The sequence below is a fragment of the Monodon monoceros genome, unplaced genomic scaffold (assembly GCF_005190385.1).
Source record: "Monodon monoceros isolate NGI ecotype Baffin Bay Population unplaced genomic scaffold, NGI_Narwhal_1 Super_Scaffold_14, whole genome shotgun sequence".
Lineage (NCBI taxonomy): Eukaryota > Metazoa > Chordata > Mammalia > Artiodactyla > Monodontidae > Monodon > Monodon monoceros.
In genome coordinates, this window is record NW_021703770.1 from 33,688,873 (window position 1) to 33,707,817 (window position 18,945).

Below are 18,945 nucleotides of genomic sequence, written 5' to 3' on the forward strand. Positions count from 1 at the left end.
GAAATGTGATTATTATTGATTTTTCTTATAATAGAAAAGTACTAAACTATCATTCATTCTTTTAAAACCTAGGCATTGAAGAAATAAGAATAACTACTTTGCTGTGTTAGAGCTGTTTTGCTTGCAATGACAGACACCCAACTTGAACTAATTTTAGTTAAAAAGAATAAATTATTGGCTTATGTAACCAAACTGATGAAAGGGCAGGGGTATTTCTGGATAAAGGGTTCATATACCCTCTTTCTATAGCTCTCCCTCTCTCCCCTTTTCTCCTTCTCTCCCCCAGAAGTCTCTGCTTCTCTCTCCCTGATTTTGTTTTCCCTGCTGTCTGCTTGCTTTTTCTATGTAGTTGCAAATGTGGCCACACACAGTCTGGGATTATAACCTCACAGGCCTCCCAATCAGAAAGGAAAAGGAGAGTGACTTTTCTCTCCACCTTTAGTTAGAGAAATCCCAGGGAAGGACTCTGATTGGCTAGCTTCAGTTATGGGCCCATCACTGACCAAGCACTAGCTTGGTGCTACTAAGTGGCTCAACCCAGGTCACATGTCCACTGCAAGCACCTTGAAGGGAATGGGAGGAAAGCAAACAACAGCTCACAAATAGTTTCTTAAATGATTTCTTAAAAGTCATAATTTGAAACCATCTGAATGGGTCATTTATACAAGCACGATTTTGTATCATTGGTCATTAGGAGTTACACAGATCTTCCAAATATTCCAACATTTCATTATACAATTAAAAAATCATATCTGTTAAAATCCTCATGGAGTTCACTGACAGGCACACGCAAAGATGCTCAACATCACTAATCGTCAGGGAAATGCAAATTAAAACCACGAGATATCACCTCACACCTGTCAGAATGGCTATCATCAAAAAGACCATAAATAACAAATATTAGAGAGGATGTGAAGAAAAGGGAATCCTTGTACACTGTTGGTGCATCCACTGTGGAAAACAGTATGGCAGTTTCTCAAAAAACTAAAAATAGAACTACCCTACGATCAAGCAATTCCACTCCAGGGTATATATTTGAATAAAATGTAAAAACACTAATTCAAAGAGATGCATGCACCCCAATGTACAAAGCAGCATTATTTACAATTGCCAAGATCTGGAAGCAACTTAAGTGTCTATCAACAGATGAATGGATAAAGAAGAAGTAGTGTATACAAACATAAAAAAGAATGAAGTTTTACCATTTGCAACAACATGGATGGACTTGAAGGGTATTATGCTAGGTGAAATAAGTCAGACAGAGAAAGACAAATACTATATGATATCACTTATATGTGGAATCTAAAAACTAAACTAGTGAATATAACAAAAAGGAAACAGACTCATAGATACAGAGAACAAACTAGTGGTTACCAACGGGGAGAGGGGAGGGGGAGGGGCAAAACCAGAGTAGGAGATTAAGAGGTACCAAGTATTATGTATAAAATAAATTAGCTACAAGGATATACTGTACAACACAGCGAATATGGCCAATATTTTATAATAACTATAGATGGAGTATAACCTTTAAAAACTGTGAATCACTGTTATAACACCTGTAACTTGTATAATATTGTACATCAACTATATCTCAATTGTTTAAAAGTAAAAAAAAAAAAATCCTCATGGAGCTCAACGTAAAAGTCACTAAGTGTCTCCTTTAAAGGGGAAATTTTTTTTGTCACAAGTAGGTATTTGAGAGCCCCCAATAATATGAAATACTCTGAATTCTACCTGAAAGCTCAGGTTTTAGCACTGGCAACAAATACTGTTCATTGATTTCTTTGAAGTGATAGACCATTGCACTATTTCCAAGAAAATGTCTGCCAAAAACTCAACTCTGAATAACTATAGCTTGTCTGTCAGTCATTTCTTCAAGTAAAAATTGTTCCAGGAAAGAGTTGCTAATTCGGCTGGCGGTCAATCACACAAGTGCTTTTTCTTATGATAACCATATTTCATTTCACAGTGAAGTGCCTTCTATGTACTCCTCATTTTGTCACACAGAATATTTTTTTAACATCTTTATTGAAGTATAGTTGCTTTACAATGGTGTGTTAGTTTCTGCTGTATAACAAAGTGAAGCAGCTATACATATACATATATCCCCATATCTCCTCACTCTTGCGACTCCCTCCCACCCTCCCTATCCCACCCCTCTAGCTGGACACAAAGCACGGAGCTGATCTCCCTGTGCTATGTGGCTGCTTCCCACTAGCTATCTATTTTACATTTGGTACACACAGAATGTTAAAAAGATATGTCCTCAAGATTCAAGATTTAATGACAAAAAAAGTTTTATTGTTTCATCAAAGACACTTTTAAGTTAAATTGGAATTTTTTACTATGAGTGCACAGCAGTGGAGAAAACAATGACCACTAGTCCAGTTGGTGCCACTGCCTTGATTCATGGTAAGGCACCAGCAGGTTTACCCTCAGTGCAAATGTCAACCGAGTGAAAGAGACAAAAGCATCAGCATTATTTTTTAAAATAACATTGACTTTCTGGATCCCCTAGAAGGATCTCTGGGACAATCAGCATCCACGGGCCATACTTTGAGAACCACTGCACTACTAGTCTGTCTATTCCTACTGGACTATAAGCTCTTTGAGGACAGAGACCAAATGTTTTTTGTTGTTATAGTTTCAGGACACAGACTTAACACATAATGGGTGTTCAATAAATACGAATTCACTGATTACAGACAGTAGTATCCTTCCTATACTTACTTACTTTGTACCTCAGTTACCTGAGTAATTCCTAATGAGTAAAAAGACCCAGGAAGGTAAATTACCAAGGAGCAGAGTGATGAAAAGGCTATGAATGTTTTTCAGATAAAACTAGGGACTCAAAGAAGAGACGAGAAAAACAAGAATGACTCAACCCGAAATGAAGAAACTTAGGTAAGCATCCTCTTAAAGATGATAGGAATAAAAAGAAAAAAAAAAAAAAACAAAAAGAAGGGCAGAGGGAATGGAATGTGTGATCCAAGCGAAAGCCCACTGGAGACAAGGGCTGGGTTCTATAATATCAGGGTCAGGTGGATGCCAAGAAGCTCAATTTTAACTTGAAGTTAAGTGAACCTGGAACTCCAACAAGCCCCTTCTCCATGGAAGCCATGGGTTACCAAGGAGAGATCTGCATGGCAAAATAGGGACCAATCTCAGAGGAATAAAAATGAGGGGCTGGAGATGGGGGGAGAAATGCACTAAACAGAGAAATGACAACTATAACTGCTTGAAATCCATGTTTAATTGGTTAAACAGATTAATTCATCTGTTTAACGCTTTAAATCATACTTAATTGTGTAATAAACTACTCCCTCTATACCTCTATTGGATACATGAAGTTACTCCCTGAAACTCTTACACACTGAATTGGATATTAAGTACTCATCAAAACTTGTCAGAGTAGAAGAGACAGAACAGCAAAAGAAAAAATGAGGAAGGTGGTAAACCCAAGATGCAAGCCTTCAAATGAAAATACTATTTGATTTTGATCTCCAGGTGAGGCCTACTCCAGAAGGTGATGACACACGATCACCTGAAAAAAAATCCCCAGCTGCCTACAGGACATCACACTTCGGCTACACTGATTAAATCAAGATAATGTTCTTAATAAACAACTTTCTCCCCCTACCACTCACACCCCACACCAAAAAGGCCTACCTTGGCAACATGAAGATGGCTGGTTGAACCACGAACTGGAGGCAAATTATCTTCCATTGCTGGAAATGTTTCATTTTCTTGAAAGTGTATTTTATCATCTTCTTTTTTAATTTCTGATACCCAACTCTAAGAAGAAGAGAGGAAAAAAGAAGGTAAATATACAGTTTGAAATAATTAACCAGGCATTAGAAAGGACTGTACATCATCACAGTTTACTGTGGGTCAATTTTTAGGTGACAATTTGATCATGCCATTTTCCCTACCTGAAATGCCCTTCTTACCCTCCCGTTTTTTTTTTTCCAACTGTAGGAAAATATACAATAACATAAAATGTATCATCTTAACTATTTTTAAGTGTACAGTTCAGTATTGTTCAGTATATTCATTGGAGCCCTTCCTACATTCATTGGTGCCCTTCCTACTTTATTTATCTTACAAGATCTTTTTCATCATCCCTTCCAGCAAGCTTTCTCTGAACTTCCTGGTTGGGCTAAAAGTGTTCCTCCTCTGTGTTTAGCATAGATTTTAAATCCTCTATTTATTGTTTGTCCCTCTTACCACACACTGTAAGTTCCTTGAGGGCAGAGCCTATGTCTTAATATCAAGAACCTTAGCACATCAGCTGCAACTTAACATACAGATCAGATTGACCCAGTCTCCAACTCTAGCAGTTTGACAGAAGGAACATGCTCCTTTCTGTAGTTAAATATTAATTACTTCAGATTCCACTGATTTTTTTTATATACAGTGGTCAGTATAAAATATACAAATAACAAGAAAGACAAAGAAGCAGAAAAACATTACCCACAGTCAATAGAAGCAGACTCATAGAGTGGATGGATGTTGGAAGTAACAAATAGGGACTTAAAAACAGCTACAGTAAATATGTGAGGAGGGTGGACAACATGCATGAACAATTGAGAACTTTGGGAGAAGAATGGAAACTTTAAAAAGATTTAATGGAAATCCTGAAAATGAAAAACTCAGTATCCAAAATGAATCTATTTGATTAACAGTAGAATGGACACAGGGAAAACATGGACAAAAAGAGAATCAGTAATGTTATAGCAGATGTGAACATTAACCAACTTGACCTAATCAATATTAAAAACTTCTATGTTATTTTCAAGAGCACATGGAACATAGGCCAAAAAAAGTCTCAATAAATTTGATAGGGGTGAAATTAGACAAAGTATGGTATCTGACCACAACAGACCTAAACTAGAATTCAGTAATAATAAGTATTTAAATTATCCCCAAGTAATTGGAAATCAAACAATACACTTATAAAGAGATCATGGGTTAAAAAAGGATATCAGATGGGAAATTGGAAAATAATTTGAACTAAGTGATAATGAAAACATGACATATAATTTGTAGGATTCAGATAAAGTATTAGAGAGAAATATACAACTTTAAACAAGAAGAAAGGCTTAAGATCCAATTATTTAAGCTTCTACCTTAAAAAACTAATGAAGAGAGAGAAAACACATTAAAGCCAAAGTAGGTAGAAGGAAATAAAAATATTAAAAAATAAAAGTAGGAATCTGTAAAACAGATAATAGAAAAATAAAGAAAATCAACATTCAAAACTAGTTTTTTTGTTTTGTTTTGTTTTTTGTTTTTTTTGTGGTAAGTGGGCCTCTCACTGTTGTGGCCTCTCCCGTTGCAGAGCACAGGCTCCGGACGTGCAGGCCCAGCGGCCATGGCTCACAGGCCCAGCCGCTCCGCGGCATGTGGGATCTTCCCGGAGCGGGGCACGAACCCATGTCCCCTGCACCGGCAGGTGGACTCTCAACCACTGCGCCACCAGGGAAGCCCAAAACTAGTTTTTCTGGAAATAAATTAATACAACTGACAAACACTTAGCAAGACTAGTCAAAAGAAAGTGAAAGGAAAAAATACAAATTCCTAGTATCAGGGATAAAAGAGGTACGTCACTAATAATTCTACAGATATTAAAAAAAAATAAGGGGTTGTTTTAGACAAATTTATACCAATAACTTTGCAAGTTAGATAAAATAAACAAATTCCCTGAAAAACTTAACTTAGATACAAGAAAAGGTGAAGTACTTAAAACAAACAAAAAACCCAAAAAGCCCAGCACAGTGTCTGGCATATACTAGGTTTACAATAATGTTTATTAAACTGAATTGTCACAGAGGCCAGAAAAACTGAGTAAGATATTTCCTTATTATCTGTGAAATTCTATTATTTATTATTCAGCAGATATATAGTGAGGGTCTAATATTTGTCAGACACTCTTCAAATAGGGGCTAGGATAAACTATATTAACTGTCCTACCCATATAGGAGGCAGGGAGGATGAAAAGGAGGCAAACAGGAGAAACAGGAAGAGAAAAAGAAAAACAAGGGAAGAAAGGTAAAAGGAGAGAGGAAGGATTATAGAGGAGGAAAGGGAGAGAGAGAATGGGAACGAGGGAGAAGTGGCAAGAAAAGTATGAAGGAAAGATGAGAAGGAAACTAACTTAAGAATTGACCGAGAAAGAACAAACAGGCCCTGCAATTAAAACGGCTGTTTACCCCTCAGAAAATAAAGCCAAAGACCGCTGGACAAGAACTGCTATTTTAACCTGTAGATTAATTACCAAATTTTCAAACTCAAGTCAATAAAATGACAAAATGAGAAAGCTGAAAGTTTTTAAAAATTAGCATTCTGAGTTAGAGAATACACATAACTCAAAATTGTTTTCAAGTGTATGATTTACCTCAGAAAAAATACGCTGAATAAAGTAAAACCAAAAAAATTTGTTTTCCCAGAGTCTGTTTAAAAATATATATATTTCTTAAGCAAAATGAAGCCACAAAGGAACTATGAGACGATATAGGTAAATATGTATCTGGTGGAGACAGAGTCTTCCTAAGTATAAAACAAATGTAAAGATCATAAAGGATAAAATCAAGAGGTGTGGTTACATAAAAATAAATAAATAAACATCACACACAAAACTTATAAGGCAAATTAACAAATTGAGGGAAAAATTAAAATATGTAGGAAAGAACTCTTACAAATAAATAAGAAACATATCAATAGAAAAGTCAATAAAGGAGCTTCTGGCTCTGACAAAGTAACAGGGACTAGATTTACCCTCCTGCCTAAACTTTAGAAAACCCGATATATGAAACAATAGTTTTCAGACACTGGACAACAGGTAGCACAGGACAATAATTCTTGAAAGAAGCAAAACAAATGAGGTAAACCCTACATTTGCTCCAAACTGACTGCCTAGTGTTTCCAGGCTACAGCATAGGGAAAGGAAACAGTCTTAGGTCTCAATGAATTTAGAAGAACGGAGGTCAGACTTTGGGGAGACCAAGATTGCAAGAACTGAGGAGGCAAGATTTCTGAGAGGAGAGAGCTGGACAGAGAGAAAGCTCTGAAGATAACCCGAATAGCCCTGAGTCTACTAAAGAAACTGAATTAATAGTTAAAACCTTACCAATAAAGAAAACTTGAGGCCCAGATGGCATCAATGGTAAATTCTAGAAAACATTTAAGGAAGAAATAATATCAATTATACACAAGCTTTTCTAGGAAACAGAAGAGAGAATACTTTCCAACTCACTCTGAGGTCAACAGTACCCTGCTAAGAAACTAGACAATGACATTACAAGAAAACTACAGACCAATATCTCTCATGATCCATAGACACAAAAAGTCCTTGACAAAATTTTAGCAATCCAATCCATATGAAAGAGATACATCATGATGAGTAGGGTTTATCCTGGAATGCAAGGTTACTATAACACTCAAAAACAGTGTACATAAATTACCTTATTAACAGACTACTAAGAAAACCATATGTTCATCTCAATAAATGCAGGAAAAGCATTTCACAAAATTCAATATCCATTCATGATAAAAATTCTCCATCCATCAAACATGGAACAAAAGGGAACTTCCTCAACCTGATATAGGACATCTATACAAATCTAAAAGTAACATAATGAAAGGCTGGATGATTTCACCTAAGATTGGGAACAAGACAAAGATATCTGCTCTCATTTCAACATTGTAATAGAGGTCCAAGCCAATGGAATAAGGCAAGTAAAAGGAATAAAAGGCAGCCAGTATGGAAAAGAAGAAAATCTTTCAATATTCACAGATGCCATAATCTTCCATAAAGAAAATCCAAGGAATCTACAAAAAAAAGCTACTAGAACGAATGTGTTAGTTTGAATTAAACAAGACACAGGATACACAGTCAATATAAAAAGGCCAACTTTAGATAACTATAAGCTTGCAATGTACAAGTAGAAATTGAAATTAAAATTCTACTGATATGAGGTATCTGGATTAGCCAAACTCAAAGAAACAGAAAGTAGAATGGTCAATAGATGCAGAAAAAGCTTTTGATAAAATTCAACATCCATTTATGATAAAAACTCTCCAGAAAATGGGCAAAGAGGGAACATACCTCCACATAACAAAGGCCATAAATGACAAACTCACAGCTAACATCATACTCAGTGGTGAACAGGAAGAAGAAAAGGATGTCCAATCTCACCACTTTTATTCAACAAAGTTTTTGAATCCTAGCCACAGCAATCAGAGAAGAAAAAGAAATAAAAGGCATCCAAACTGGAAAAGAAGTTGTTAAACTGTCACAATTTGCAGATAACATGATACTTATTATACATAGAAGATCCTAAAGATGCTACCAGAAAACTATTAAAGCTCATCGATGAATTTGGTAAAGTCGCAGGATACAAACTTAACACACAGAAATCTGTTGCATTTCTATACATTAACAACAAAAGATCAGAAAGAAAAATTAAGGAAACAATCCCATTTATCATCACATAAAAAAGAATAAAATACCTAGGAACAAACCTACCCAAGGAGGCAAATGCTCTGTACTCCAAAATCTATAAGAGGCTGATGAAAGAAATCGATGATGACACAAAGAGATGGAAAGATATACCATGTTCTTGGATTAGAAGAATCAATATTGTCAAAATGACTATATTACCCAAGGCAATTTACACATTCAATGCAATCCCTATCAAATTACCAATGGCATTTTTCACAGAACTAGAACAAAAAATTTTACATTCGTATGGAAACACAAAAGACCCCAAAGAGCCAAAAGCAATCTTGAGAAAGAAAAATGAAGCTGGAGGAACCATGCTTCCTGACTTCAGACTATGCTATAAAGCTACAATAATCAAAACAGTATGGTACTGGCACAAAAAACAGAAATATAGATCAATGGAACAGGATAGACAGCCGAGAAATAAACCCACACACCTATGGTCATTAATCTATGACAAAGCAGGCAAGAATACACAACGGAGAAAAGACAGACTCTTCAATAAGTGGTGCTGGGAAAACTGGACAGCCACATGTAGAAGAATGAAATTAGAACATTCTCTCCCACCACATACAAAAATAAATTAAAGGGCTTCCCTGGTGGCGCAGTGGTCGAGAGTCCACCTGCCAATGCAGGGAACATGAATGGGTTCGTGCCCCGGTCCGGGAAGATCCCACATGCCGCGGAGTGGCTGGGCCCGTGAGCCATGGCCGCTGAGCCTGCGCGTCTGGAGCCTGTGCTCCGCAACGGGAGAGGCCACAACAGTGAGAGGCCCGCGTACCGCAAAAAAAAAAATAAATAAATAAATAAAAATAGATTTAAGACTGGATACTTTAAAACTCCTAGAGGAAAACATAGGCAGAACACTCTTTGACATAAATTGCAGCAATATCTTTTTAGATCCATCTCCTAGAATAATGGAAATAAAGACAAAAATAAACAAATGGTACCTAATCAAACTTAAAAGCTTTTGCACAGCAAAGGAAACCACAAACAAAACGAAAAGACAACCTACAGAATAGGAGAAAATATTTGCAAATGATGCAAGCGACAAAACATTAATCTCCAAAATATACAAGCAGCTAATACAGTTCAATATATATATATATATATATATATATATATATATATATATATATAAAATCAAAAAAATGGGCAGAAGATCTAAAGAGACATTTCTCCAAAGAAGACATACAGAAGGCCAAAAGGCACGTGAAAAGATGCTCAACATCACTAATTATTAGAGAAATGCAAATCAAAACTACAATGAAGTATCATCTCACATTGGTCAGAATGGCCATCGTCAAAAAGTCTACAAATAATAAATGTTGGAGAGGGTGTGGAGAAAAAGGAACTCTCCTACACTGTTGGTGGGAATGAAAATTGGTACAGCCACTATGGAGAACAGTATAGAGGTTCCTTATAAAACTAAAAATAGAGTTACCATATGATACTGCAATCCCACTCCTGGGCATACATCTGGATAAAACCGTAATTGGAAAAGATATATACACCCCAATGTTCATTGCAGCACTGTTTACAATAGCCAAGACATGCAAGCAACCTAAATGTCTATCAACAGGTGAATGGATAAGGAAGATGTGGTATATTTATTCAGCAGAATATTACTCAGCCATAAAAAAGAATGAAATGATGCCATCTGCAGCAACATGGATGGACTAGAGATGATTATACTAAGTGAAAAGCCAGACAAAGACAAACATAATATGATATTATTTACATATGGAATCCCAAAAAACCTGATATAAATGAACTTATAAACAAAACAAAAATAAGCCCACAGACATAGAAAACAAACTTACGGTTATCAAAAGGGAAAGGGGGGGAGGGATAAATTAGGAGTTTGGGATTAATATATATACACTACTATATATAAAATAATCAACAAGGACCTACTGTGTAGCACAGGGAACTATACTCAATATTTTGTAATAACCTATAAGGGAAAAGAATCAGAAAAAAGATAGATATATATGTATGTATAACTGAATCACTGTGCTGTACACCTGATGCTGACACAATATTGTAAATCAACTATACTGCAATAAAAAAATAAAAAAGAATGTAAACGGATCAAAAAATAAATAAAACAGAAAGTAGAATGGTGGTTGCCAGGGGCAGGTGGTGGGGGTGGGATTGGAGAGTTGTTATTTAATGGGTAGAGAACTTCGGTTTTGGAAGATGAAAAAGTTTTTGAGATTGGTTGCACAACAATATGAATATACTTAACACTAATGAACTGTACACTTAAAAATGGTTAAGACAGGGGCTTCCCTGGTGGCGCAGTGGTTGAGAGTCCGCCTGCCGATGCAGGGGACACAGGTTTGCGCCCCGGTCCGGGGACATCCCACATGCCGTGGAGCGGCTAGGCCTGTGAGACATGGCCGCTGAGCCTGCACATCCAGAGCCTGTGCTCCGCAACGGGAGAGTCACAACAGGGAGAGGCCCGCGTGCCGCAAAAAAAAAAAAAAAATGGTTAAGATGATAAATTTTATATAAACCAATAAAATTTCATAACTGAAGTGACTAAGAATGAGCAAAAAAATTTAAATTAAAACATTAACTTTTACAGTAGCATAAAATATATTAGATACTTAGAAATAAATTTCATTAAAAATAAGAAGTATACAGTGAAAACTATGAGACACTGCTTCATTAAAGACCTATATGAACAGAAAAAATATATGTTCATGGATCAGAAATCTCAATATTGTTAAGATATCAATTCCTCCAAAATCGATCCACAAATTCAACACAATCCCAACTCAAATACAAGCAAGGTATTTTGTAGAAATTGGCAAGCAGCTCCCACAGGGATCCGGCCTGAGGAGCAGTGGCAGGAGCTTTGAGACTAGGGCGGCGCGAAAGCCGTGTGGAGGAAAGGCTCTTGGTGCTGAAGCCAGGAGTCAGTGCTGTGCCTCTGAGGTGGGAGAGCCAACTTCAGGACACTGGTCCCCAGCTCCACATAATATCAAACGGTGAAAATCTCCCAGAGATCTCCATCTCAACGCCAGGACCCAACTTCACTCAATGACCAGCAAGCTACAGTGCTGGACACCCTATGCCAAACAACTAGCAATATAGGAACACAACCCCACCCATTAGCAAAGAGACTGTCTAAAATCATAATAAGTCCACAGACACCCCAAAACACACCACCAGACGTGGACCTACCCACCAGAAAGACAAGATACAGCCTCATCCACCAGAACACAGGCACTAGTCCCCGCCACCAGGAAGCCTACACAACACACTGAACCAACCTTAGCCACTGGGGACAGACACCAAAAACAACGGGAACTACGAACCTGCAGCCTGCAAAAAGGAGACCCCAAACACAGTAAGATAAGCAAAATGAGAAGACAGAAAAACTCACCACAAACGAAGGAGCAAGATAAAAACCCACCAGACCTAACAAACAAAAGGAAATAGGCAGTCTACCTGAAAAAGAATTCAGAATAACGATAGTAAAGATGATCCAAAATCTTGGAAACAGAATAGACAAAATGCAAGAAACATTTAACAAGGACCTAGAAGAACTAAAGATGAAACAAACAAAAAGGAACAACACAATAAATGAAATGAAAAATACTCTAGATGGGATCAATAGCAGAATAACTGAGACAGAAGATCGGATAAATGACCTGGAAGATAAAATAGTGGAAATAACTACTGCAGAGCAGAATAAAGAAAAAAGAATAAAAAGAACTGAGGACAGTCTCAGAGACCTCTGGGACAACATTAAACGCACCGACATTTGAATTATAGGGGTTCCAGAAGAAGAAGAGAAAAAGAAAGGGACTGAGAAAATATTTGAAGAGATTATAGTTGAAAACTTCCCTAATAGGGGAAAGGAAATAGTTAACCAAATCCAGGAAGCACAGAGAGTCCCATACAGGATAAATCCAAGGAGAAACATGCCAAGACACATATTAATCAAACTGTCAAAAATTAAATACAAAGAAAGTATATTAAAAGCAGCAAGGGAAAAACAACAAATAACACACAAGGGAATCCCCATAAGGTTAACAGCTGATCTTTCAGCAGAAACTCTGCAAGCCAGAAGGGACTGGCAGGACATATTTAAAGTGATGAAGGAGAAAAACCTGCAACCAAGATTACTCTACCCAGCAAGGATCTCATTCAGATTTGATGGAGAAATTAAAACCTTTACAGACAAGCAAAAGTTGAGAGAGTTCAGCACCACCAATCCAGCTTTACAACAAATGCTAAAGGAACTTCTCTAGGCAAGAAACACAAGAGAAGGAAAAGACCTACAATAACGAACCCAAAACAATTTAGAAAATGGGAATAGGAACATACATATCGATAATTACCTTAAATGTAAATGGACTAAATGCTCCCACCAAAAGACACAGATTGGCTGAATGGATACAAAAACAAGACCCATATATATGCTGTCTACAAGAGATCCACTTCAGACCTAGAGACACATACAGACTGAAAGTAAGGGGATGGGAAAAGATATTCCATGCAAATGGAAACCAAAAGAAAGCTGGAGTAGCAATTCTCATGTCAGACAAAACAGACTTGAAAATAAAGACTATTACAAGGGACAAAGAAGGACACTACATAATGATCAAGGGATCGATCCAAGAAGAAGATATAACAATTGTAAATATTTATGCACCCAACATAGGAGCACCTCAATACATAAGGCAAATACTAACAGCCATAAAAGGGGAAATCGACAGTAACACATTGATAGTAGGGGACTTTAACACCCCACTTTCACCAATGAACAGATCATCCAAAATGAAAATAAATCCAATGAACAGATCATCCAAAATGAAAATAAATACGGAAACACAAGCTTTAAATGATACATTAAACAAGACGGCCTTAAATGGTATTTATAGGACACTCCATCCAAAAACAACGGAATAGACATTTTTCTCAAGTGCTCATGGAACATTCTCCAGGATAGATCATATCTTGGGTCACAAGTGAAGTCTTGGTTATTTTAAGAAAATTAATATGGTATCAAGTATCTTTTGCGACCACAACACTATGAGACTAGATATCAATTACAGGAAAAGATCTGTAAAAAATACAAACACATGGAGGCTAAACAATACACTACTTAATAACGAAGTGATCACTGAAGAAATCAAAGAGGAAATCAAAAAATACCTAGAAACAAATGACAATGGAGACACAACGACCCAAAACCTACGGGAAACAGCAAAAACAGTTCTAAGAGGGAAGTTTATAGCAATACAAGCCCACAAGAAACAGGAAACATCTCGAATAAACAACCTAACCTTGCACCTAAAGCAATTAGAGAAAGAAGAACAAAAAAACCCCAAAGTTAGCAGAAGGAAAGAAATCATAAAAATCAGATCAGAAACAAATGAAAAAGAAACGAAGGAAACGAGAGCAAAGATCACTAAAACTAAAAGCTGGTTCTTTGAGAAGATAAACAAAATTGATAAACCATTAGCCAGACTCATCAAAGAAAAAAGGGAGAAGATTCAAATTAACAGAATTAGAAATGAAAAAGGAGAAGTAACAACTAACACTGCAGAAGTACAAAAGATCATGAGAGATTACTACAAGCAACTCTATGCCAATAAAATGGACAACCTGGAAGAAATGGACAAATTCTTAGAAATGCACAACCTGCCAAGACTGAATCAGGAAGAAATAGAAAATATGAACAGACCAATCACAAGCACTGTAATTGAAACTGTGATTAAAAATCTTCCAACAAACAAAAGCCCAGGACCAGATGGCTTCACAGGTGAATTCTATCAAACATTTAGAGAAGAGCTAACACCTATCCTTCTCAAACTCTTCCAAAATATAGCAGAGGGAGGAACCATCCCAAATTCATTCTACAAGGCCACCATCACCTTGATACCAAAACCAGACAAGGATGTCACAAAGAAAGAAAACTACAGGCCAATATCACTGATGAACATAGATGCAAAAATCCTCAACAAAATACTAGCAAACAGAATCCAACAGCACATTAAAAGGATCATACACCATGATCAAGTGGGTTTTATTCCAGGAATGCAAGGATTCTTCAATATACACAAATCAATCAATGTGATAAACCATATTACCACATTGAAGGAGAAAAACCATATGATCATCTCAATAGATGCAGAGAAAGCTTTTGACAAAATTCAACACCCATTTATGATAAAAACCCTGCAGAAAGTAGGCATAGAGGGAACTTTCCTCAATATGATAAAGGCCATATATGACAAACCCACGGCCAACATCATCCTCAATGGTGAAAAACTGAAACCATTTCCACTAAGATCAGGAACAAGACAAGGTTGCCCACTCTCACCACTCTTATTCAACATAGTTTGGGAAGTTTTAGCCACAGCAATCAGAGAAGAAAAGGAAATAAAAGGAATCCAAATCGGAAAAGAAGTAAAGCTGTCACTGTTTGCAGATGACATGATACTATACATAGAGAATCCTAAAGATGCTACCAAAAAACTACTAGAGTTAATCAATGAATCTGGTAAAGTTGCAGGATATAAAATTAATGCACAGAAATCTCTGGCATTTCTATACACTAATGATGAAAAATCTGAAAGTGAAATCAAGAAAACACTCCCATTTACCACTGCAACAAAAAGAATAAAATATCTAGGAATAAACCTACCCAAGGAGACAAAAGACCTGTATGCAGAAAATTATACGACACTGATGAAAGAAATTAAAGATGATACAAATAGATGGAGAGATATACCATGTTCTTGGATTGGAAGAATCAACATTGTGAAAATGACTCTACTACCCAATGAAATCTACAGATTCAATGCAATCCCTATCAAACTACCACTGGCATTTTTCACAGAACTAGAAAAAAATTTTTCACAATTTGTATGGAAACACAAAAGACCCCGAATAGCCAAAGCAATCTTGAGAACAAAAAATGGAGCTGGAGGAATCAGGCTCCCTGACTTCAGACTATACTACAAAGCTACAGTAATCAAGATAGTATGGTACTGGCACAAAAGCGAAAGACAGATCAATGGAACAGGATAGAAAGCTCAGAGATAAATCCATGCACATATGGTCACCTTATCTTTGATAAAGGAGGCAGGAATGTACAGTGGAGAAAGGACAGCCTCTTCAATAAGTGGTGCTGTGAAAACTGGACAGGTACATGTAAAAGTATGAGATTAGATCAGTCCCTAACACCATACACAAAAATAAGCTCAAAATGGATTAAAGACCTTAATATATGACCAGAAACTACCAAACTCTTAGAGGAAAACATAGGCAGAACACTCTATGACATAAATCACAGCAAGATCCTTTTTGACCCATCTCCTAGAGAAATGGAAATAAAAGCAAAAATAAACAAATGGGACCTAATGAAACTTCAAAGCTTTTGCACAGCAAAGGAAACCATAAACAAGACCAAAAGACAACCCTCAGAATGGGAGAAAATATTTGCAAATGAAGCAACTGACAAAGGATTAATCTCCAAAATTTACAAGCAGCTCATGCAGCTCAATAACAAAAAAACAAACAACCCAACCCAAAAATGGGCAGAAGACCTAAATAGACATTTCTCCAAAGAAGATATACAGACTGCCAACAAACACATGAAAGAATGCTCACCATCATTAATCATTAGAGAAATGCAAATCAAAACTACAATGAGATATCATCTCACACCGGTCAGAATGGCCATGATCAAAAAATCTAGAAACAATAAATGCTGGAGAGGGTGTGGAGAAAAGGGAACACTCTTGCACTGCTGGTGGGAATGTGAATTGGTACAGCCACTATGGAGAACAGTATGGAGGTTCCTTAAAAAACTACAAATAGAACTAACATATGACCCAGCAATCCCACTACTGGGCATATACCCTGAGAAAACCATAATTCAAAAAGAGTCATGTACCAAAGTGCTCATTGCAGCTCTATTTACAATAGCCCAGAGATGGAAACAACCTAAGTGTCCATCTTTGGAGGAATGGATAAAGGAGATGTGGCACATATATACAATGGAATATTACTCAGCCATAAAGAGAAATGAAATTGAGCTATTTGTAATGAGGTGGATAGACCTAGAGTCTGTCATAGAGTGAAGTAAGTCAGAAAGAGAAAGACAAATACCGTACACTAACACATATATATGGAATTTAAGAAAAAAAAATGTCATGAAGAACCGAGGGGTAAGACAGGAATAAAGACACAGACCTACTAGAGAACGGACTTGAGGATATGGGGAGGGGGAAGGGTGAGCTGTGACAAAGCGAGAGAGAGGCATGGACATATATACACTACCAAACGTAAGGTAGATAGCTAGTGGGAAGCAGTTGCATAGCACAGGGAGATCAGCTTGGTGCTTTGAGACCGCCTGGATGGGTGGGATAGGGAGTGTGGGAGGGAGGGAGACGCAAGAGGGAAGAGATATGGGAACATATGTATACGTATAACTGATTCACTTTGTAATAAAGCAGAAACTAACACACCACTGTAAAGCAATTTTACCCCAATAAAGAGGTTAAAAAAAAAAGAGAGAGAGAAATTCGCAAGCAAAGGACCTGGAACACCCAAAACAGCTCTGAAAATGAAGAACAGAGTTGGAGGACTTGCACTATCTGATTTCAAGACTTAGTGCATATATGGGAAAAGAATCTGAAAAAGAATATATATAAAAATGTATAACTGAATCACTTTGCTGTACACCTGAAACTAACACAACACTGTAAATCAACTATACTCCAATATGTTGATAAAATTAAAATTAAAAAATAGACTTACTGTAATCAAGACAATGGAGTACTGGTGTAAAGACACACATTTAGATTGATGAACAGAATAGAGTGAGTTCAGAAATAGACTTAAACATACATGGTCAGTTGATTTTTGATAATGGTACCAAGAATTTCAATGAGGAAAGGATAATCTTTCATTAAATGACACGTGAACTTTTGGATACCCATATTAGTATGTACAAATATATGTATGTGTGTATGTATATATTTGTGTGTGTGTCTAAAAAATGAAACAGATCTTAGACGTATATTTAAAAGCTAAAACTATAAACTTTCTAGAAGAATCATAGGAGAAAATTTAGGGATCTTGAATTAGACAAAGATTTCTTAATAGGACACAAAAGCACAAACTATAAAAAGAAAAATCGGGTTCATCAAAAGTAAAAACTTTTGCTCTTTCAAAGGTACTGTTAAAAAAATGAAAAGGCAAGCCACACAATATCAGAAAATATTTGCAAAGATGTATCTTTGTGTGTAAAATACATGAAAGACGTGTATTTTACAACCCAATAAGAACACAAAAAATCTATTTCTTTTAATGGGCAAAGGATTTAAAGACACTCTACAAAAGAAGATATATGGATGACAAATAAGTACATGAAAAGACATTCAACATCATTAGTTATTAGAGAAACACAAATGAAAACCACAATGAGATACCACTATATACCTAATAGAATAGCTAAAATTAACAAACCTGACAATACTAGGTATGGACCACAATATAGAGCAACTGGAACTTTTATCCATTATTGGCAGGATTGATTGCCACTTTGGAAAACATTTTGGCATTTGTTCATCAATGGGTAAATGGTTAAACTGTGAGATATCCATACAATTCACTACTACTCAGCAATTAAAAGGAATGAACTGTGGACACATGCAACAACATAGATGAATCTCAAAAGCATCATGCTAAGTGAAAGAACCCAGACATGAAAGAAGATATACTATATAATTATATTTATATGAAATTCTAGAAAAGGCAAATCTATAATGATAGAAAGCAGTTCAGCAGTTGCCCGGAGCCAGGGTATGGAGTCAGCACTGACTGCAAAGGGGCAAAACAAAACTTTTAGGGATAATGGAAATATTCCACAGCAAATGCAGTTTGTCAAAACTCAGTGAAATTACCATAAAATCGCTAATTTTTAAAAAATTGAAGTATAGTTAACATACAATATTATGTTAGTTTCAGGTATACAACATAGTGATTAAATATTTTTATAGATTATACTCCATTTAAAGTTATTACAGAAGAATTGCTCTGTTTCCCTGTGCTGTACACCCTTGTTGCTTATTTATTTTATACACAGTAGTTTGTATCTCTTAATCCCTTACCCCTATCCTGCCCCTCCTTCCTCCCTCTCCCCACTGGTAACCACTATTTTGTTCTCTATGTCTGTGAGTCTGTTTCTGCTTTGTTGCATACATTTGTTTGTTTTATAAAATAGCTAATTTTTATTGAATGTGAATAATAACAATAAAGCTGATTAAAAGAAATCAGTAAAGACACAAACAGGTCATTAACAAAATACGAAATTCAAGTGACAGATTTTTAAAAATTTAACGATACTAGTAAACAAACAATACACTACGTACTATCATTTTTTAACTGTTTAATTGACTTTAAAATGT

General features: G+C 36.3%; 1 protein-coding gene across 1 annotated transcript in view; it reads right to left on the reverse strand.

The window, feature by feature from the left end:
* The window catches only part of SPAG1 (sperm associated antigen 1), a 102,122-nt gene that overhangs the window by 76,590 nt on the left and 6,587 nt on the right, over positions 1 to 18,945 (reverse strand). The window contains exon 4 of the mRNA XM_029222922.1: positions 3,670 to 3,795. Coding sequence (XP_029078755.1) covers positions 3,670 to 3,795 — 126 coding nt within the window. The remainder of the gene's footprint in view (positions 1 to 3,669; positions 3,796 to 18,945) is intronic.